Raw genomic sequence first — 22,614 nt, forward strand, 5'->3', positions numbered from 1 at the left:
CAGGTTTCAGCAGTACATAAAAAATCCAGGCCATTGGAAAGAAAAAAGTCTTTCAGGATGAAAGTTTTGTTCACGACCGATCTGGCATTTATCAGCGCAAAACGAACCGGCTGGGACGACGTTAACAAAGACGCACCAGGCGTGGCGGCTGACATTGTCGTGATGCGGCGTAGGTTGTTAAAGTTCACTCCCCGGCGGCGGTGACGGAGCGAGGCAGGGAAGTGTACCGGAGCATCCGAGGGCAAGAGGCATTCCGGGAGCATTGACTCATGTTGGGAGCCAGGAGAGTTGTTCCTAGAGAGGATCTGGGAGGCTCGGAGCCGAGCCCTGGTGCCTCTACGCTTCCCACGGCGGCGGCGTTTCCATTGGCGACCGGCCAAGCCGTGGACAGTGATGAGGAAGGCCGGGACTTCCTCAAACAGTCGGCCAAAGGTTTGACTGAACTCCGGAGTCAAATGTCGAGAAACCCCCGCACTCGTTCGAAGAGCCAGAAGGGTGAAGCTATCATAATGAATGATCGAGTCAGGAAGAGCATCACAGGAGTAAGTAAGCCGAGAAAAAAGCAGGAGTAACGAGAAACACAAAAGCCAGAGCGGCTGACGGCGTGCCTCAACAGTCGGCGCCATATCTACTCTCTAAGTTTATGTACTATATATAAGGGCACTCGACAATTCAATTGAATTTGAATGTATTTTATACCACCACCTTGTCTCTTTTTCCTGAGCAGGTTAGCTGTCCTTTTTTCACTTGCCACCAGCCCCATTTCCCTTCATGATTACAGTACACCCCCAAAATTCATGGGGGTTACGTTCCTAAAGCACCCGTGAATTGTGAAAAACCGTGAATTTTGGATGTGGTTTAAAAAAATGCCTATTTTTATAGTTTAAACCCTAAATATGCCCCCAAAACACTTTAATTTAATTTCAGACTCAGCTTAATACATTACCTAAAAATAAAAAATGTAAAGGTAAACCCGTCTACTGTATAGTACTGTACTGCCATGTCTCCCGCAATGCTAGAATGTAAAATACAGATGTTACCACTATACGTACTGTACTTCATGCAAGCACGTTTTCATTGCAAGAAGCCTTAGAAGGTGCAGGGCGTTTCGGCAGCATCTTGGGGCTTTAACCCTTTAACTGCCACAAACTTGGGGGTTAATGCATCCCTGGACGCCAAATACTTTTTTGCTGCACTTTTTAAGTAAACGTCACAATTCACAAAGAAACAGTGAAATTTTAATGGAACACATTTTTTTCATGCAAAGAGGATCACAATTACTGCAATACTGTTAATTTTACACACTGCTAATGAACTGTAAAAACTATTTAAAAAAAAAAACTACTGGAACAATATGTACAAGGTGCAACTGACACCATGGATGAAATTCAGTAAATCAGTGAGCCAACTGCGCTCGAGTTGGCTGCACGCAAGCACACAGAGGTAAGTGCTGATACTTGCAGGCTAGTCTAGTGCTGAGGCTCAATCCCAGGGACAGTGAGGCTGCAGGGTGTCACACTTGGGTCACAGAATTGCACAGAAACATAGGAGATTGTAGAGACAGGAACTTTATTCAAACACTTCAAACAAACATGTCTCTTTCAGAAGTAAAATGAGCTCAGTATGCAGTTAGTTCTTGATTAAAGAATAGACAAACATCATAAGGGAGCACAACGGGAGCGGGACCCCCAACAGGAGCAGAGGATGTCTGGGGGAGGAGAGAGAAACAAAGTAAGCAGCCAAAAAGGACAGTTGCTGTTCAGGCTTTTAAGTAAGTGCAGTGTCGCGTGAGAAGCATATCATGTGATAGAGCAGCCACAAGTATGCCCAGCAACTAAGGGAGCAATGTGAAGGTAGTCTATCAGCGTTTTTTAAGAGGGGTTTTTTGAGGAGTGTTTCTGTCTTCTAGAGGTGCGTTCAGCCCCGCTGCTCACAAGGAGCTGGTAGTGGTCATGAGCTGGCTGCTCAACGAATGTACGGCACTGACTTATCAGCTCCTGCGTGCTCGCAAATGGCACTGGGAAATGACTATAGCCGGTTGTGGCGGTTTAAGGGTTAAGAGGAACACAATGGAAAATACAAGAACACTCAGCTGCAGATGCATCAAAGTCAATCAGCAGCAAAAAGAAATGAATAATGCTGTAGCAGTCTGGTGCCACTAAGATTTACACCGTTGAGAAGACGGCAATTTATTTATTTTTAAGGTGGAGATTCCAGGGACGCACCTAGCCTTGGCCCGACCCACACGCACTCACAAACAGAGACAAAAACAAAGCAGACCGGTAATCAAACAGCAAATAAAGGATGTTATTAAAACAAATGAAATAAATGAAAACAATGATTCCACCCCTGTTCCCCTTACGGCGATTACACAGTAAATACAACAAAGCACAAACAAAACACACACAGTAAATCGTGAAAAATATTCATGAAAAACGGCAACGGATGAAACATTATGATGAAAATAGATTGTCCAGAGCTCCGCATGTTGAATGGGAATGTAAAAGTAGTCCTACTACTAGTTCCTGAAATGGTGAAGATGGGTGGACGGTTTCAGGAGCGCTCCTTTCTTTGCAGGATGGCCATGAATCCACTTACAGTCCTCATGTACACAGGCAGATGACAGACAATCCAGAAGCCAACCACGAAATGATCCAGGACAAAACGAATAAGTACAGGTAACCCAACAGAAGGCAGGCAGGCAGACAGACAGGAATTTGAAACACAAATTACAAAAATGTTTTTTTTTTTGCTTTTGGTCACTGGCCCCATTTTTTAAAGCCACACTGACATCCTTTGATCCCAACAGCCCCAGCACCCTCAGCAAAAAACCAATCAGAGCCACTGCAGGGACTGCTGGGAGTTGCAGTTTGAAATTCTATTGGCTACTTATACCATCCCAAGCTGCGTTTTCCTCTACGGTTGCTTCCTGTTCTCTCTACAGTGCAGTATTGCCACGAAAAAAGCCATAAAAATTGCAGAGGATATTTGTGGTTTCTCCATCCATCCATCCATCCATCCATCCATTGTCTCCCGCTTATCCGAGGTCGGGTCGCGGCGGCAGCAGCTTGAGCAGAGATGCCCAGACATCCCTCTCTCTGGCCACTTCTTCTAGCTCTTCCGGGAGAATCCCAAGGCGTTCCCAGGCCAGTCGAGAGACATAGTCCCTCCAGCGTGTCCTGGGTCTTCCCCGGGGCCTCCTCCCGGTTAGACGTGCCCGGAACACCTCACCAGGGAGGCGTCCAGGAGGCATCCTGATCAGATGCCCGAGCCACCTCATCTGACTCCTCTCGATGCGGAGGAGCAGCGGCTCTACTCTGAGCCCCTCCCGGATGACTGAGCTTTTCACCCTATCTTTAAGGGAAAGCCCAGACACCCTGCGGAGGAAACTCATTTCAGCCGCTTGTATTCGCGATCTCGTTCTTTCGGTCACTACCCATAGCTCATGACCATAGGTGAGGGTAGGAACATAGATCGACTGGTAAATTGAGAGCTTCGCCTTGCGGCTCAGCTCCTTTTTTACCACGACAGACCGATGCAGCGCCCGCATTACTGCGGATGCCGCACCGATCCGCCTGTCGATCTCACGCTCCATTCTTCCCTCACTCGTGAACAAGACCCCGAGATACTTGAACTCCTCCACTTGGGGCAGGATCTCGCTACCAACCCTGAGAGGGCACTCCACCCTTTTCCGGCTGAGGACCATGGTCTCGGATTTGGAGGTGTTGATTCTCATCCCAGCCGCTTCACACTTGGCTGCGAACCGATCCAGAGAGAGCTGAAGATCACGGCCTGATGAAGCAAACAGGACAACATCATCTGCAAAAAGCAGTGACCCAATCCTGAGCCCACCAAACCGGACCCCCTCAACGCCCTGGCTGCGCCTAGAAATTCTGTCCATAAAAGTTATGAACAGAATCGGTGACAAAGGGCAGCCCTGGCGGAGTCCAACTCTCACTGGAAACGGGTTCGACTTACTGCCGGCAATGCGGACCAAGCTCTGGCACCGATCATACAGGGACCGAACAGCCCTTATCAGGGGGGCCAGTACCCCATACTCTCGGAGTACCCCCCACAGGATTCCCCGAGGGACACGGTCGAATGCCTTTTCCAAGTCCACAAAACACATGTAGACTGGTTGGGCAAACTCCCGTGCACCCTCCAGGACCCTGCTAAGGGTACAGAGCTGGTCCACTGTTCCGCGACCAGGACGAAAACCACACTGTTCCTCCTGAATCCGAGGTTCGACTATCCGACGGACCCTCCTCTCCAGGACCCCTGAATAGACTTTTCCAGGGAGGCTGAGGAGTGTGATCCCTCTGTAGTTGGAACACACCCTCCGATCCCCCTTCTTAAAGAAGGGGACCACCACCCCGGTCTGCCAATCCAGAGGCACTGTCCCTGATGACCATGCGATGTTGCAGAGGCGTGTCAACCAAGACAGCCCTACAACATCCAGAGCCTTTAGGAACTCCGGGCGTATCTCATCCACCCCCGGGGCCCTGCCACCAAGGAGTTTTCTGACCACCTCGGTGACCTCAGTCCCAGAGATGGGGGAGCCCACCTCTGAGTCCCCAGGCTCTGCTTCCTCATTGAAAGGCATGTTAATGGGATTGAGGAGGTCTTCGACGTACTCCCCCCACCGACCCACAACGTCCCGAGTCGAGGTCAGCAGCGCACCATCCCCACCATATACAGTGTTGACACTGCACTGCTTCCCCTTCCTGAGACGCCGGATGGTGGACCAGAATCTCCTCGAAGCCGTCCGAAAGTCGTTCTCCATGGCCTCCCCAAACTCCTCCCAAGCCCGAGTTTTTGCCTCAGCAACCACCAAAGCCGCATTCCACTTGGCCTGCCGGTACCTATCAGCTGCCTCCAGGGTCCCACAGGACAAAAGGGTCCTTTAGGACTCCTTCTTCAGCTTGACGGCATCCTTCACCGCCGGTGTCCACCAACGGGTTCGGGGATTGCCGCCACGACAGGCACCAACCACCTTACGGCCACAGCTCCGGTTAGCTGCCTCAACAATAGAGGCACGGAACATGGCCCATTCGGACTCAATGTCCCCCACCTCCCTCGGGACGTGGTCGAAGTTCTGCCGGAGGTGGGAGTTGAAGCTACTTCTGACAGGGGGCTCTGCCAGACGTTCCCAGCAGACCCTCACAACACGTTTGGGCCTACCACGCCTGACCGGCATCCTCCCCCACCATCGAAGCCAACTCACCACCAGGTGGTGATCAGTTGACAGCTCCGCCCCTCTCTTCACCCGAGTGTCCAAGACATGTGGCCGCAAGTCCGACGACACGACCACAAAGTCGATCATCGAACTGAGGCCTAGGATGTCCTGGTGCCAAGTGCACATATGAACACCCCTATGCTTGAACATGGTGTTCGTTATGGACAATCCGTGATGAGCACAGGTCCAATAACAAAACACCGCTCGGGTTCAGATCGGGGGGGGCCATTCCTCCCAATCACGCCCTTCCAGGTCTCACTGTCATTGCCCATGTGAGCATTGAAGTCTCCCAGCAGAACGAGGGAGTCCCCAGAAGGTATGCCCTCTAGCACCCCCTCCAGGGACTCCAAAAAGGGTGGGTACTCCGAACTGCTGTTCGGTGCATACGCACAAACAACAGTTAGGACCTGTCCCCCCACCCGAAGGCGAAGGGAGGCTACCCTCTCGTCCACCGGGGTAAACCCCAATGTACAGGCTCCAAGTCGGGGGGCAATAAGTATACCCACACCCGCTCGGCGCCTCTTACCGGGGGCAACTCCAGAGTGGTACAGAGTCCAGCCCCTCTCAAGGAGATTGGTTCCAGAGTCCAAGCTGTGCGTCGAGGTGAGTCCGACTATATCTAGCCGGAACCTCTCAACTTCGCGCACTAGCTCAGGCTCCTTCCCCTTCAGAGAGGTGACATTCCACGTCCCAAGAGCCAGCTTCTGTAGCCGAGGATCGGACCGCCAAGGTCCCCGCCTTCGGCCACCACCCAACTCACACTGCACCCGACCTCCTTGGCCCCTCCCATAGGTGGTGAGCCCATGGGAAGGGGGACCCACGTTGCCTCTTCGGGCTGTGCCCGGCCGAGCCCCATGGGTGCAGGCCCGGCCACCAGGCGCTCGCCATCGAGCCCTTTGTGGTTTCTGCTAACAATTATTAGATAGGTTCTAAGGAAAAATCCGCGAATGACTGAGGCCGCGAACTCTGAACCGTGACTTCGTGGGGGGTCTACTGTACATTATCAGCTTTTACAGTAGCGCCATTTTGTTTTAGTGTTCATTTGTGTGAACTACACACCCTATTTCAAAGCTCAATCACAGCTGAAGCAACAAGGAACACACTGCTTATGAATTTCCCACTTGTCACAGCTTTATTACTGAAAAATATTGAGAAAAAAAAAAAAATGTGTTGGATAATTTTCTTTTTTTCTGAAACATCAAATTTCAGTCAAATCTCTCAAGGCTCTTTTGAGATTTTGGGGTATTTAGTTTTTCTATAGTAGGAGGGTTTTCACCACTAAATATTGATATATAACAGTGTCCATTCAGTGACAACATAGTAGGGATCTGTCGCTATACAGGGTGTCCGAAAAAGAATATCAGAGTTTCAAAGAGCTATATTTATTGAATTATACAAGCATATACAAAAAACTGTTATATTCACGTGTTTCCCACATCTATATATGTATAAAATCCCTATGTGCGTTCAGGTGTCCGTGTGTGGGTGTCTTCTGGTGAAGTGCGCATGCGCAGGGCACGGTGCTATGCACGATATTACTGTCAGAGAAAGTTAGAGGCGTTTTTTATGGAAATACAAACCAGTATTACTGCGAGAGGAAATTAAAGGTACACAATACAGTGACGCATATTACAGCCACATACAAGCCAGTATTACTGTCAGAGGAGATTAAAAGCATATTACCGACGCGCACACCTGTATTACCGCCAGAGAAAATTAAAGGTATATTACGGACGTATATTACGGGCGTACAAGCCAGCGGACGTACAAGACGGTATCCTTCAATAAGGGCGCGCACAGGCATCCTTCAATAAGGGCGCGCACAAAAAGGCGAGCCTCAAAAGGACGACCTCAATTGGGCGCAGCGAATAAAGGCGCGCGTAAATAAAGATCTGCACTTGTTGCTCTTCACATATTCCAGAGCCATTTGAACTAAATTATCTACGCGCCCTTATTGAATAGAGTCGTACAAGACAGTATTACTGTCACAGAAAATTAAAGACACACAATACACGGTGGCAGCCCACGAAGAACGGTCAGCTCAGCAAGTAAACATCAACAAAAGAAAGGCTGAAAGAAAGAAAAATACGACCAACTAAAAGAATGAGGTCAAAGTCCCTTGCCATTTAATATAGACTGTTCCTACTAACGTTTATGCACTACTGTTCTAGCGCCCGTTATTGTAACGGGCTAAATGACTAGTTGTCTATAAATGTTCTATGTGCTCCCCACCAGTAACTGTAACAGTATCGAGGCCGTATTCAAATTCCTGCCAAACTTTCTCTAACATATTGGGATTGACGCTCTGAATGGCAGCCGTTATCTACAACTTCATTTCATCCAAAGTTGTAGGCATTGGTGGTTGGAACACTAATCCTTTGACGTATCCCCAAAGGAAAAAGTCACATGGGGTGATATCTGGGGATCTTGGAGGCCAATGGTGGAGTGACAAATCTTGATTCCCAGATCTTCCTATCCAACGTTGGGGATAGGTCTCATTTAGGAAATGCCGCACTGGAAGAGACGAGTGAGGTGGTGCCCCATCCTGTTGAAAAATGAAATCGGCTGGTTCTTGATCTTCCAACTGAGGAAACAGCCAATGTTGCAGCATTTGCAGGTACACAGTCCCTGTTACTATGGTTCCTTCAAAAAAGTAAGGACCGTAAACGTTCGACTTGGAAATCTCGCAAAAAACGATAGTCTTGGGGGAGTCTCGTTCATGTTCGATAACTGCATGAGGGTTTTCTTCACCCCAAATTCGTACATTATGATGATTTACCTTCCCACTAATGTGAACCGAGGCCTCATCACTGAAGATAATCAAGAAACAAAAGTCTTCATTGGTCTCCAAATTTTGCTGGATGAAAGTTGAAAACTCAACTCGACGCGTCTTATCCCCTCGTCTAAGGGCCTGAACCAACTGCAGACGATACGGTTTCATAACCAACTGGCATCGGAGAATTCTCCATAAACTTGACTTTGGTATCTGTAACTCATGACTTGCTCGTCGAACTGATTTCGATGGGCTCCGAGTGAACGCAGTTTGCACTCGGGCGACGTTCTCAGCAGAGGAGGAAGATCGAAGTCGCCTGGTGCTTTTACCTTTGCAGATACACCCAGTATCCTGAAATTGCTGGTACTATCGACGGATGTTATTGTCATTCGGAGGGTCAGTCCCATATTTTTGACGAAATGCCCGCTGCACAGTAACAACCGATTGAGTTCTGGCGAATTCGCAATAGCAAAAAGTTTTTTGTTGTGGCACAGTCATAACTGCAAACGTAACTAATTGAAACAACACACTATTAGCTTTTTGATAAGCACTAGCACCATCTACCGGCAAGGAAATGAAACTAGATTAATTCCTCAAGACGCCACTAGGTTGCTCTGCAGTTTCCGATGAATGGGCACCAAGCTACAGCTGTTTAAAACTCCGATATTCTTTTTTGGACACCCGGTATATTGTCAGACAAATGTTGTATGAATTTTAACCTGTGGAAACATCATGAAGAATAATCAGATTAGGAATATTAAACCACTTTAATCCAAATTGTGTTTTTGTCTTTGTGAATTTGTGTTTTAAGATATTAGTTGGTAGCATGAAATCGTCTAATTGCCACTTTTTGTGGTCTGTGATCACCTTTAGTCACCTCATCAAATGAAGGTTGGGAGACACTGTAAGCAGATAGCCAGCATTGATATTGATATGTATAAATGTTAAGCATATTTTTTCAGTACTTTGCTGGCAAATAATGTACAGTGGATTCAGTCAGCATTGAGACCCCTTCACTTTCTGCAGATTTTATTGTCTGCAGAGTTTTGTTTTTTAAATTTAAATGGATACATGAGCTATTTTTGCCTGTTGGTCAGTAACCTATAATAACAAAGCACAAAATTGTTGTTGCCATTGGGTCAGAGTTTTAAGTTTCTGAGGATAAAATGAAACTAGTTCAAATATTTCTTCATCTCAGTTTCTATTGATCCTGTAATTAAGATTTACTTTAATGAACATTCACTAGCTTAAGAAGAATTGGGCCAACAATTTAATTCTTGAAAAACATTGTGTAAGTCTTAGTTTAGGCTTAACTTTTATGAAGTAAGTATGATTTGATAATTACATCATAAGTATTCATTACTATAGTTTATGTATTTGTACAAAGCTTTGTTTCAAAACCCTGTCCTTTGCTTCATAACTTTTTTGTGTTTTTAATGCGATTTTATGGTCTCACTGTAAAATCATGTTAAAATGCCAAATTTCTCTCCTGTGACAATACATTGTACCATATAGTACACATAGCACCTTTGTTGCTATGAAAGTCACAATGCCTCCATGTACTCCTCATGGACCACTTGTATTTAATTTGAGTGGCAGAGATTTGGGGGATGTTCAGCAGGGAGACCAGTCGTGATTAATCAAGTTTAAAGGGATTATGCTTAATTGAAAGTCAAAAACAAAAGTGGAGTTGACCAGATTATTTCTGACATTCTTTCTCTTTTTTGGAAGAAGGCTTTCCTTAACATTGCTAGAAGCTTGAAATACATGACCACAAAATAGTGATTAAATGTGACCACAAAAATCATGGTAAAGGACAATAAACATATACTGTAATAAAATCAAAAGAATTTATTAACATGAGCCCCATAACTAATTAGAACATATGATTATGTATCTTAGCTGATTCTAAACTTAGAAAATCCTGCATTCAAAGTGAAATTCCTCCCTGTTTCCAGAATAATTGACATTAAGACTAGTTTGGACAGTCTTACCAGTAATGACATCTCATCTTAATTTGCATGTTACTATTAATAACATTTATAGCAGAAAAAATGCAAACAGAAAATATCAGGTTGAAGTTGGTGGGCCTCTGGACTTGATTATGTACGAAAATAAGACGTCCACTTATTAAAATAGCTTTTTAACGTCCACTGTTAATTGGGTGCCTTCCACAAGTATTCACTGAAACTTCCAATACCTTTTTATTTTTTATTTGACATTGTTTTACTGATACAGATGCATTGCGATGATGCCTCATAAAGGCAAGCACTAACACTTTGCTGGGGCTCTGATTTATTATTTTCCCAAAAAAGGCTCCATCCCATTTCTCAAACCTTCTTGGTTTAAAGGTTTGCTGCCATTTAGACATGCAGCCTGCTGCCACACACACTCATCTCATCTTGTCCAGCCTAAAGCATGTGAAGAGCACTTTGCTGCAAAGGGCACTTTACAAACATCTTAAAATTTTATAAATGAATGTTTTTCATACTCCTTTCCCCTGAATACAAGTTTGATGTTCAGGCTTTCCTGGGTATCTATGGGATTTATTAGGTGATCCCAAGATCCCTGTATTGTGTACCTTGTCTCCAGGGAACAAGGCAGATTTATCAAATATTGATGATCCCTTACTGTATTTCACTCTGGTTTTAAGTGATGTGACATTTTACGTGCAATTTAATTTTGAGTAACCTGAACAGATGTGGTCCATTAGCACAGACTGCAAATCAGTTCCAGGTTACATATGTGGTCAGATGACAGTTGTGTTAAAGAGCAGATTTTGTGTGCATTTTATTGTATCAGAATTCAAAAAACTTGAACTTAAAGGTTAACAAAACCATTACTTGAATCATCATCTGGACAGAAGGTCACAAGTGAAAAATATTTAAGTGTTTGTATTTCCTTAACAACAACTTGTCACATTACATAGATGTGAGAAATCTTTTTTGAAAATTAAAGCCATTCTTTTTCATATTAATAACAGATTCTGTATAGTTTACAAACCTGAATAGAACAGTGTTTACTTGTTTTCATGTATTGCACACTCTCACTCTCTGCTTATGTACTACTTGATGTTCTTGTGCATTGGCTGCTGAAGTCTAGGCTGCTGCTAAACTTTGACAGTACATTTTAATTTTTGTGGCTCACTCGGTATCCACTGAAGCCCAAAGTATGGTTCAAGCACAGGACCCTTCCCCTTAAAGTGCCCCCAATGAAGTGAATGGAATTTGCTCACAACTCCCCAATCCCCACCCTCACCCTCACCCCTGCCCCACCTGCATCCCTTACAGTATATGTTACTTATATAACACACAAACAGTCAGAGGAGAACAATTCCACAGTGTGTAATCCAGTCAAGAGACTTAGTGTGCAAGGTCTAAAGGTGGGCATGAGAAACAAACCAGGACAAAATGGCAGTTTATAAAAAAAAAAAAAAAAAAAAATTATTTTCTTTTTCAGAAAGTCAAGGGGGAGAGTCAACGCCTGTATGTAAGACTCCCTTGGAAAAGGTATTACATTATAGAAAACACATAGATTCACATGTAAATAGTTTAACTGATTGGATCTGTTACATAAGAGAAAAAAATCCAAATTGAATCTTTTTATAAACATACTAGTTGTGGGTTGTGATATACAGTAGAGCGCTAGCCTATGAGACAACTTACGGTGATGGTGACAATGCAATTATAATTGTACCAAGACAGCTCCATAAAACTATAAGTTTACCTTGGGTCCCTGACCTGCACTTACTGGCCTAATATAGTAAAAAAATTCAATGATTCGTCTTGCCTGTGTTCTTGAAAATGCATATAAATAATGTAGTGTCAATGTCCAATCAAAGCATGACATCAAAGTTTTTATCAGCCAGTGTCTGACTATGGAGATTCTCAAACCCAGGAACAAATGTGAAGAGTGTCTTTAATCAAGTCAAAGATGGTGGAGGGAAAGATTTTAGAGATGTGGATGATACTGAAATTTTCTTACTTTTCATGCAAGTTTTAATGTAATCCCATACGAGAGCTGCTTATACTTTGATTAAAATCCTAAAATTACAGTCTTGATCCAGTGTTGATTGTGGTACTGCTCCATATATGGATTATTATCATTATTGTTGTTGTTATTTATGGTGTAGCCTATCATTTTTGTCCACAAATGTCTGCCAATATAGAACTCATGAAAGAGTAGTTTAGACAAAAAAAAGAAATGCTTAAAATATGTTTTTATAAGGGATAAAAAGTTTTTAAACTCATAATAAATTACCTGCAGAAAACAAAATTTAAAAATACTATGTCTTTGAAGTTATTAGTTGTTATTAATGATCAGTTTCTTCTACTATAGTTCTCATTCTCTTCACCTTTTTTATGTTTATGTTTACTATTTTGGTTTAAAATACTGTATATGTACATGATGAGAAAAACTTTCTTATTAATATGTAAAAGTTCATGTAATTAATCCAAATAAACATTCTTTATATTTGGAAGAATAATAAAATATTAATGTTTTCTTTTCAGGTGTGGTGAACACTGTCTCCAAGCTAACCAAGATGTGTACACTGCGTCTCACAAAGGAAAAACTGTTTTTTATGCTTACTGACAAAGTAGCCAATGGTGGTGTCAGCATGTGGTCTGAACTGTTACAGGTATTTATGGAATTACCAAAATTTGTACTTGTAAATTTGTTATTTATATTATTTTAACCTTAATATTAGGTCTGAATAAAAATATCAATATACCAATTAAATGTTATCTTTCATTTAACTGATTCAATATTGATTCTTAAAAGTCTCAAGATCGATCTTGTAAATCTCTATCCTTCTCAATTACTATATGAAGATTTTTGCTTATCTTCCTTTTTGGTGTCTGATCCAGTAGATGTCACTAATGCGCCTATTAAGGCTTTCCATAGAAAAAAGCACTATACTGCATCAAACAAAATAGTGTGACCTCCTCAACTGAAATAATTTATTCCATTATTTTTATTTTATTTATTCCATTATCACCCAGAGCAGTTCTCTCAGTCATCATCCAAACAAGTCGAGCCTAAATAGTCTACATTGGAGACCATGTTTAGCTCCAAGCTTCCATTTTATTTGTCTCATGCCAAAAAAAACCCCAGATATAAACATGACATGATACATGACCCTACATTGTTGTTGAAAATGAAGTCTTCTAGCAAGTGATACAGGTTTTGGAACTGCAGCATACCATACCAACCAGAAAAATTAGTGAAGGTATTGTACCCATGCTTTATGAAGCTCTTAAGCAAAGCACCATCACATATATCAGGCCAGTGGAGAGTGTAGCCCTAACTTTCGATAGTTGGACATCCAGGGCAGCAGATTTCTACATAATAATCACATGGCACTACAATAAAAATGACTGACCTGAGTGAAGGCGGATGTGTTGCAGACAAGAGTTTTGCAAGGTAGTAACAGTGGACGCAACCTCGCTGCCTATATGCAGAACTGCTGGAATTGCTAGCTGTTGTTCAAACAACCTAGCTGTACTGTGGTTGAAAAAGTCTGCAACATGACTCCCTCAGCTGAGTAAGCGGGCAGTTGATGGCATTTTCACAGCAGCCTGTGATACCAAATTGAGAGTGTAAAGCAGCTAATGTGAAGTAGCTCCATAAGCTGTACCGCACAGATTATATTAGCAGCATTTTCAGTCCTGAAGGCTGGTTCTTTGTGTCTTGTGTTCCGTTCATCCAATGCCACTGTCAACAAGCATCAGCTCTCGATCTTCGTTTTAAAACGCTTCCCAATTGTTTTTGACCGTGAGGGCATATTTTCCAGACTGAGCATATGACTGCTACAAGTGAGCAACTGAAGATAGAATTATACAAAGACACAAGTCTTCCCACTGTGTCTTTAATTTCAAGATTTTAAATGTTCAATAGATAAATATATTTGGCTAGCAGTTTAGTTAAAGGGTGTCTACACAGAGATTCGTAACACACCAATGGGTACTGAATAACATTTATTACTTAAGAAGCAATATTTGATTATTTAGCAATAATATTCGCAAGGTGATATAGATGTTTAATAACATTGCATTGTATTAAAACAAGGAGCTCCCATGTAATATGTATTGACTGTGGCGATGCATGTGTTTGTGAAATTATGGAGAATTTTGAATGAGTGCTGTGCTGTGAAGTTTTTTTTTTTTTTTTTTTTAAAGGAAGAGCAATGAAATTTTGTTCCACAGCTTGTAAATACTGATGTTAATTGTTACTTAATCAAGTATTGCTTCTTACATGTCATTCCATGCTTATGCATATGTTATAAAGTCACTTTATAGACACCCTACAAATAAAGTGTTACTGAAATTTGTCACATTATATTAATATTCTCTATGCATGGTTAATTAATCTCTAAAAAGCCAGCTATTTAAATAAATATATCAGGGCACACTAATTAAATCAAGATAAAATCGATATTGAATTGAATCAGGACATTGTGAATCGAAATCAAATTGGGACATCAGTGCTGATACCCAGCCCTGCTTAATATTCTTATTATTCTAGTTTGTCAGAAGCAAAAGGCTTTTAGGAGTTGACTATATTTCCCCTGTTATTTTTCAGCAGATTTATGAGAAATTATTAGATATTCAAAGTTTTGTATAAATGGTTGCTGCATTTCCTCACATTATGAGTTCTTTTAATTACTTGTGTGTAACTTATGTAAGACATTTAGTCTTTTTTACATGTAATATTAAAATATGTCTTTGTAAAGCATAATTGTGTAAGTATATATCTGTTCAAAACAAAAAGGAATGGAAAACAACTTCACTAGGTCATAGCAGTGCTATGGTGGATGTAATACAGAGTGTGTGTAGTTATATTTAAATATCAAATTCATATTTTCTGTTAATTTTCAGGAAAACTTTTTTGATGAATTTCAGATAGAAGGTATTTCATTAGAATATAATGAGATATACTTAGAACTGGCTCCTGAAAACCTCTCCAGAGCTTTAAAAACAGCCCATAATGCTAAATCAGTGAAGATCAAACTGACAAAAAAACACTGCCCTTGCATCACTATAGCAGTTGAACTGGTAAGAATTGTTTTTATGTGCTTGATGAAAAAGTTATTGAATGAGTCAATATATATTTAATGAGTTGATATTGGTAAGCACTATGGCATATAAAACCATAGCGATTAAAATTCTGTAAAGTTCTGACCTCCTGAGACAAAGAAGAGCAATAAAATGAATGTGATAGGTGATTACTATATAGACTCGTGTTCCTTCTTCACGGTTAATTTGACATGTTAATTTAATTTAATTTTGGAATAAGTTCAGTTGTTAAGGTTTCATGCAAAGTAAGTATACTTCAGAATAAGATATTAATCAGTAGTACCAGACTGTGGTTTGTTATCTGTCAAGGCTCCTAGTTGCATCATTTGAGCTTTATGGTATTAGGATTTATTTTGTTTCAAACAAATGTGGCATCAAATAAAGTACATTTGTTAAGCTGTCCTTTCAATCAATCTGACAGTCACTCTTTCAGCTATCTGCACTTGAATCAAATTTTATGAATTGTTATAGTTAGAAAATTTGTTATTTGGGGGATTTGTAGGGTCATTATCAAAATGTTTTACTGTAATTTTACTATAATTTTAGCTAACAATAGCCATTCCTGTAAAACAAATAAGGAAGATTTTCACCCTTTTTTTGTAATCTTCTTCTTCTTTTTTGTCTTTTTCATTTTATTATACATTCAAGAAGTACTAATTTCAAAAGCTTTAATATGTCCTGGCATCATTGATTGGTTTAGGTAAAAATTTGAAACAAAAAGTTGATACTCATTGGTTTAAAGCTATATGTTGTTTAAAAAAAAAAAAAAAAATCTCTAATACTGATGTAAAATGAAAAAAACTGCATATTTGCAGTTGGCATGATTTGATAGCATTACAAGGTTAGAAAAACAACTATATACCACACTTCGATGGTTATTCTTAACTTTCTAATCTGTCCCTAAACCTGACTTTTACCATAAGAAATATTCACTGTTAATTTCAAGTTTGACTTTTATGCTAGGTTCATAAAATTTCAACAAGTAATCTGCAGTATATTCATGAATGTGCCATAACGTGTAATTTTAAATGTAACTTTTAATCTAAACTTTCAAAATTTCTTTGTAATAATACATATGGAAATATTTTTGTCCTGAATGACTTTACAAAGCAGTTAATAGTATATTTGTCAATTCCTAAAGCCATCTTTATCAAGCATCAGTCGAGTTGTCACACATGACATACCTGTGGAATTGATCTCCAGACGACTGTGGAATGACTTCAGAGAACCCAGTGTGCCAGATTTTGATGTGAGTGAGTAGATGGCTATTTTATGCTTTGAAGCAAAGCTGTAGGCAGTCATAAATTATATTATATTATTATATATATATATATATATATATATATATATATATATATATATATATATATATATATATATATATATATATATATATATAATATATATATATAATATATATATTAAATTATGTTTGTTATGGGTATATTCACAATATAGCCAACAGATTTTAAGAATTCAGATTGCGTAAATTGTCTCATTTTGTAGAAAGTGCAGCTTTGAAGAAAATTTAATATGCACACTTATTTATGTGAAAATTATTTTTTTCATATATTTAAGTTTGTTAATTGATATATTTATATAATTCTTACGTTAATTGATATCTGCAAAGAAAACTGTATTTAGAGTATTATTCACAACACTGACATTTCTGGAAAGTTAATTGTTGATATGGCATTAAATGTAAAATGTCTCGGCATGTGCAGAATAAATCTTAATTAGCTTTGTTAATATATTTTCTTTTTAACTAGGATACAACAAAATAGGCCGCTAGTGGCACTTTTTGCATCTATATCTCACTGTGATGTCTGTTTAATGCATAAGGTCATTAACAACTTTTTTGCTCTTTTTTGGTTTTGTATACAGCCACTTAATAACTGGGAGTCTATTCTTTTCATTAAACTAAATAATGTATTTACAGGCTTTCTAAATCTAGAATAGTTAGTAGAAATAAATAAAATAAAAATTGGACCTAGCAGTCATGTAGTTTAATATTATTATTATATATCCATAAATATGAAGATAAAGAAATTGTCACTGTTTTTATTAAATTTTGTTTTTGTGGCCTATAGTTTAAGGCATGAAAATTAATTTGGCTTGTAATGTTTAACATATTTTAGGTCAGCATATATCTACCTCCTTTGAAGACAGTGAAGAATGTTTTGGATCGAATGAGAAATCTTTGTCATGTTCTTGTAAGAATGTTTTTATCAGTTCTAGCATTTTCTTGACTTTTCTTGTACTTTGTTTTAATATTGAATTTTAGAAGCAAGCTTAAAATATTTATAATGACATGTTTAGACAGGATTTCTGTCGCAGCTCTAGTGAACTCCGCTTCAGTAGTAGGCACAAAGAATGTTTACAATCATATGAAAAAGTTTGGGAACCCCTCTTAATTCGTTGGATTTATGTTTATCATTGGCTGAGCCTTCAAAGTGGCAACTTCCTTTTAATATATGACATGCCTTATGGAAACAGTAGTATTTCAGCAGTGACATTAAGTTTATTGGATTAACAGAAAATATGCAATATGCATATGAAGAATTTGTTGATATTGGGTTGAATTCATTCGACCTTCGACTGAACTAGCCACACAGCTCCACAGCTTGATGGAACCTTCAGCAAATTTGACAGTAGGTAGCAGGTGTTTTTCTTGGAATGCGGTGTTCTTCTTCCGCCATGCAAAGCGCTTTTTGTTATGATCAAATATCTCAATTTTTGCCTCATCAGTCCAAAACACTTTGTTCCAAAATGAATCTGGCTTGTCTAAATGAGCATTTGCATACAATAAGCGACTCTGTTTGTGGCGTGAGTGCAGAAAGGACTTCTTTCTCATCACCCTGCCATACAGATGTTCTTTGTGCAAATTGTGCTGAATTGTAGAACGATTTACAGATACACAATCTGCAGCAAGATGTTCTTGCAGGTCTTTGGAGGTAATCTGTGGGATGTCTGTAACCATTCTCCTGTATTTTTCTTGGCCTGCCGGACCTGGGTTTAACAGCAACTGTGCTTGTGGCCTTCCATTTCCTGATTACATTCCTCACAGTTGAAACTGACAGTTTAAACCTCTGAGATAGCTTTTTGTAGCCTTTTGTAGCCTTCCCCTAAACCATGATACTGAACAATCTTTGTTTTCAGATCTTTTGAGAGTTGCTTTGAGGATCCCATGCTGTCACTCTTCAGAGGTGAATGAAAGGGAAGCACAACTTGCAGTTGACCACCTTAAATACCTTTTCTCATGATTGGACACACCTGTCAATGAAGTTCAAGGCTTAACGAGCTAATCCAACCAATTTGGTGTTGCAAGTAATCAGTATTGAGCAGTTACATGCATTCAAATCAGCAAAATTACAAAGGTACCCAAATTTTTGCACAGCCAGTTTTTCACATTTGATTTAATTTCATACAGCTAAATACTGCTTCACTAAAAATCTTTGTTCGGAAAACACCCCAGTATTCAGATGTTCCTAGGAAATGAAAGACATACCACTGTTATCTTTTTTGTTGAAAGTAGAGTGAATTATTATGCCGGCTGAGAGGGGTTCCCAAACTTTTTTATATGACTGTATGTATAGAGTTTTTATGTACTTTTATCGTTAGCTAGGGTATACAGTACTTGTTATGTTTATTGGGTGATTCAAGGATAGAGAGGAAATCCTGCTTTGTCCCTTCACTGTCCTCCTTCCTCTGTGCACAAGTAAATTGCAGCTACTGGTAACTAAGGAAAAATCCAGTAGTTAAGTTACTTACTCAGAATATGTTCTTAATCAGGACACCCTTCATAACTGAGATGCTACTGTATATCATACATTCCCACCATCCTTCATTACACAACATTTAATACTTGGCATGACTCTCACTGTGCTTCCAGAGATTTTTGTATTGACATTCTTTGAACTATGCTTTAAATATAACCTTACATGAACACACTTCTTCTTTACATACATACTATTATGGACATCACTAAAAAGAATCTGGTTGACTTTCCTAACTTTCCCTGAGTGTTTTCTTTGAAAATTATTCCATTCAACAATTATAAGGATATAGATGCAGTCATATATACTGATGTTTTATTAGTTTCCTTAAACGTATACAATTTGAGGCAAAGTTGAGAATAGGATGCTTTACTCAGACATGACATGAGGTAGGATAAGAGATGTTGTATTAGGGGTTATGTAATTGACTTTGATGCTTTCTGTGTTGAATTCATGTGCCAAGTTATTTTGGACCTTGGGCACAAAACACCAATGAAATCACTCAAGGAAAAGTGCTTTCATTGCCCAGACCTTTCTATTTAACATCCAGTACACCAACAGCTGAAACTTGCCTTTTCCTTTTAAGGGACAGGGGTTCATTTTCAGTACTGTATATATTGTGTAATAGGTTGATAGCATGATTAGAAGGGTATTCTGTAAAAAGAGGAATGCCACCTTTTGACTTGGCTTTCATTTTTTATTTTTTACGATCAACATAATAATTATTGTTAGAATATAAAAGCTCAACATTCTATTTGTAATTAATTTTAGGAGTTTCATTTCTTGACATTTCTTAAATTTTTATACAGTGTATATATAATCTGTGGTTAATCCAAATTGAGGTAACAAAAGGCTAGTGTAAATGCTTTCAGATCTTGGCCCAGTCATGCATGCACGCACACAAACACACACACGTACTCACACAAGGGGATATTTTAAAACTGAATTTGTTAAGCAGTGATGCTAACCACTCCACCATAAGGTTTTTTCGCATATTTCAAAATTTGTCAAAATGTGAAATTTATGTGATGAATTATAGATGTGAGTTTTGCACACTGGTATAACATTAGCTAGTCACTTTCTGCTAAAGAGGAATTTGTTGGTAAAGTCAAGATCTAATGTATTTTAGATGTATTCTAGAATATTCTTTAAAATACTTAAACTTGTAGTAGTGGGTTTACAAGAATTAATTTTTCACCTGAATGTTTCAGTGCTAACATTTCAACTTTTTGCTTCACTGCTTTTCAAGAGGATCTAGCTGAACACAGCATTTGATTAACTGTAACTGTAAATTATGAAATTAAATAATTTTTGTCAAAATCTACACTAAAAGCTTTGAATTTTTCAAGAATTTACTTAACATTCAAAAGATGTTTCCTCATTCTGACATAGAAAATATTTACGTCATTCAGTTTAAATTCCCACAGTTTATTAGACAATAGATTATTTCTTATGTAAGCCCTGATGTAATTTGATAGTTTTGGGCAAAGTTCTTAGCAATTTTATTTATCTTGATTTGCATGCTTGGGATTTTGTAACTGATAAATTAGGCACCCACACCCGGGGAACATTTCCTATAATTTTCAGTTTTCACAGATTACCAAAAAATATGATCTAACATAACCCAAAATTTCCCTGTATTTAATTAATTTGAAGGGGCTTCTTAAATTTATTTTTAAGGTATTGGAAGCAAATATGAATGGGGAGATGAATCTGAAAATTGACACAGATTTAGTGTCAGTTTCCACACATTTTAGAGACCTTGGAAATCCTCCTTTCAGTAAGTATTACTTTATTTGAAATTGTCACCTGTTACAAATATTAGCACAATATATTTTAAATGTTGTAAATCTAAATAGATTAACAGGCCTTGACACTGTTATTTTTTTAATACAGAGAATGTTATTTTTCAGTCTGTTTTCCTTTGCTCTATTATTCACACAATATCCTAATATGTTAGGTTATTATGTTATGTTAAACTCCACGGTGGATTAATAAAGATTTAAAAAAGAAGTTGCAAAGGAAAAAACTGCTTTATAAGGCATACAAGACTAATGACTGCAAAGTGAATCATAGAGCGTATGAGAACATGAGGGCAACCATTAAGAAGGACATCAGGGAGGCTAAGAGACAGTTGGAGAGGAATATAGCAGATAAGGCGAAAGATGACCCTAAGAGATTCTTTCAGTATTTTAGTAATAAAAGAGCAGTCAAGGAGGAGGTCAAGTGCATCAGAAATAGTAAAGGGGAATTAAAAGATACAGACAATGAAATAGCGGATGCCCTAAACTTAAATTTTTCTGAGGTGTTTACAAGTGAGCAAGTGGATAACCTCCCAGAGGTAACGGACTACTAAGGAGGTACTAAGGGATTTGGAAATTGTAGAGGGAGAAGTGCTGCTCAGATTAAATAAGATGAAATCAAACAAATCACCAGGACCAGATAATATTTACCCTCGAGTTCTTAAGGAGGCTAGCGAGTACATATATAAACCCTTGACACATATTTTTAGGAAGTCACTGCGCACTGGAGAGATTCCGAAGGACTGGAAAATGGCAAATATCGTCCCATTATATAAAAAGGGTGACAGGGCAGATCCAAGCAACTATAGGCCAGTAAGCTTAACATGCATCACAGGAAAATTAATGGAATTATTAAGGATAAGATTGAACAACACCTGGCAAGGACAGGAGTTATTAAGAACAGTCAGCATGGGTTCAGAAGAGGGAGGTCATGTTTTACTAACATGCTGGAATTCTATGAGGAGGCAACAAAAGGATACGATCAAAGTGGAACATATGATATTATTTATCTGGACTTTCAGAAAGCATTTGATAAGGTGCCACATGAGAGGTTGGGCATCAAATTAAAAGAAGTGGGAGTTCAGGGTGATGTTTTTAGATGGGTGCAGAATTGGCTCAGACACAGGAAGCAGAGAGTGATGGTGCGAGGAACCTCATCAGAACTGGCCGATGTTAAGAGTGGTGTTCCACAGGGGTCAGTGCTAGGGCCGCTGCTATTTTTAATATATATAAATGATTTAGATAGGAATATAAGTAACAGCTGGTTAAGTTTGCAGATGATACCAAGATAGGTGGATTAGCAGATAATTTGGAATCCATTATATCATTACAGAAGGACTTGGATAGCATAAAGGCTTGGGCAGATTTGTGGCAGATGAAATTTAATGTCAGTAAATGTAAAGTATTACACATAGGAAGTAAAAATGTTAGGTTTGAATACACAATGGGCGGTCGGAAAATCAAGAGTACACCTTATGAGAAGGATTTAGGAGTTGTAGTGGACTCTAAGCTATCGACTTCCCGACAGTTCAGAAGCCATTAAGAAGGCTAACAGAATGTTAGGTTATATAGCACGATGTGTGGAGTACAAGTCCAAGGAGGTTATGGTCATCCTTTATAATGCACTGGTGAGGCCTCATCTGGAGTACTCTGTGCAGTTTTGGTCTCCAGGCTACAAAAAGGACATAGCAGCACTAGAAAAGGTCCAGAGAAGAGCGACTAGGCTGATTCCAGGGCTACAGGGGTTGAATTATGAGGAAAGATTAAAAGAGCTGAGCCTATACAGTTTAAGCAAAAGAAGATTAAGAGGTGACATGATTGAAGTGTTTAAAATTATGAAGGGAATTAGTACAGTGGATCGAGACTGTTATTTTAAAATGAGTTCATCAAGAACACGGGGACACAGCTGGAAACTTGTTAAGGGTAAATTTCGCACAAACATTAGGAAGTT

At 39.5% G+C, this 22,614-nt stretch overlaps 1 protein-coding gene across 1 annotated transcript in view; it reads left to right on the plus strand.

Moving 5' to 3' along the window:
- Positions 1–269: 269 nt before the first annotated feature.
- The window catches only part of hus1 (HUS1 checkpoint clamp component), a 91,653-nt gene continuing 69,308 nt past the window's right edge, over positions 270–22,614 (plus strand). Inside the window, exons 1-6 of the mRNA XM_028791697.2 lie at positions 270–542; positions 12,517–12,648; positions 14,888–15,064; positions 16,227–16,334; positions 17,224–17,298; positions 20,542–20,641. Of these exons, the coding sequence (XP_028647530.2) occupies positions 270–542; positions 12,517–12,648; positions 14,888–15,064; positions 16,227–16,334; positions 17,224–17,298; positions 20,542–20,641 (865 nt within the window). The remainder of the gene's footprint in view (positions 543–12,516; positions 12,649–14,887; positions 15,065–16,226; positions 16,335–17,223; positions 17,299–20,541; positions 20,642–22,614) is intronic.

The sequence above is a fragment of the Erpetoichthys calabaricus genome, chromosome 6 (assembly GCF_900747795.2).
Source record: "Erpetoichthys calabaricus chromosome 6, fErpCal1.3, whole genome shotgun sequence".
Lineage (NCBI taxonomy): Eukaryota > Metazoa > Chordata > Cladistia > Polypteriformes > Polypteridae > Erpetoichthys > Erpetoichthys calabaricus.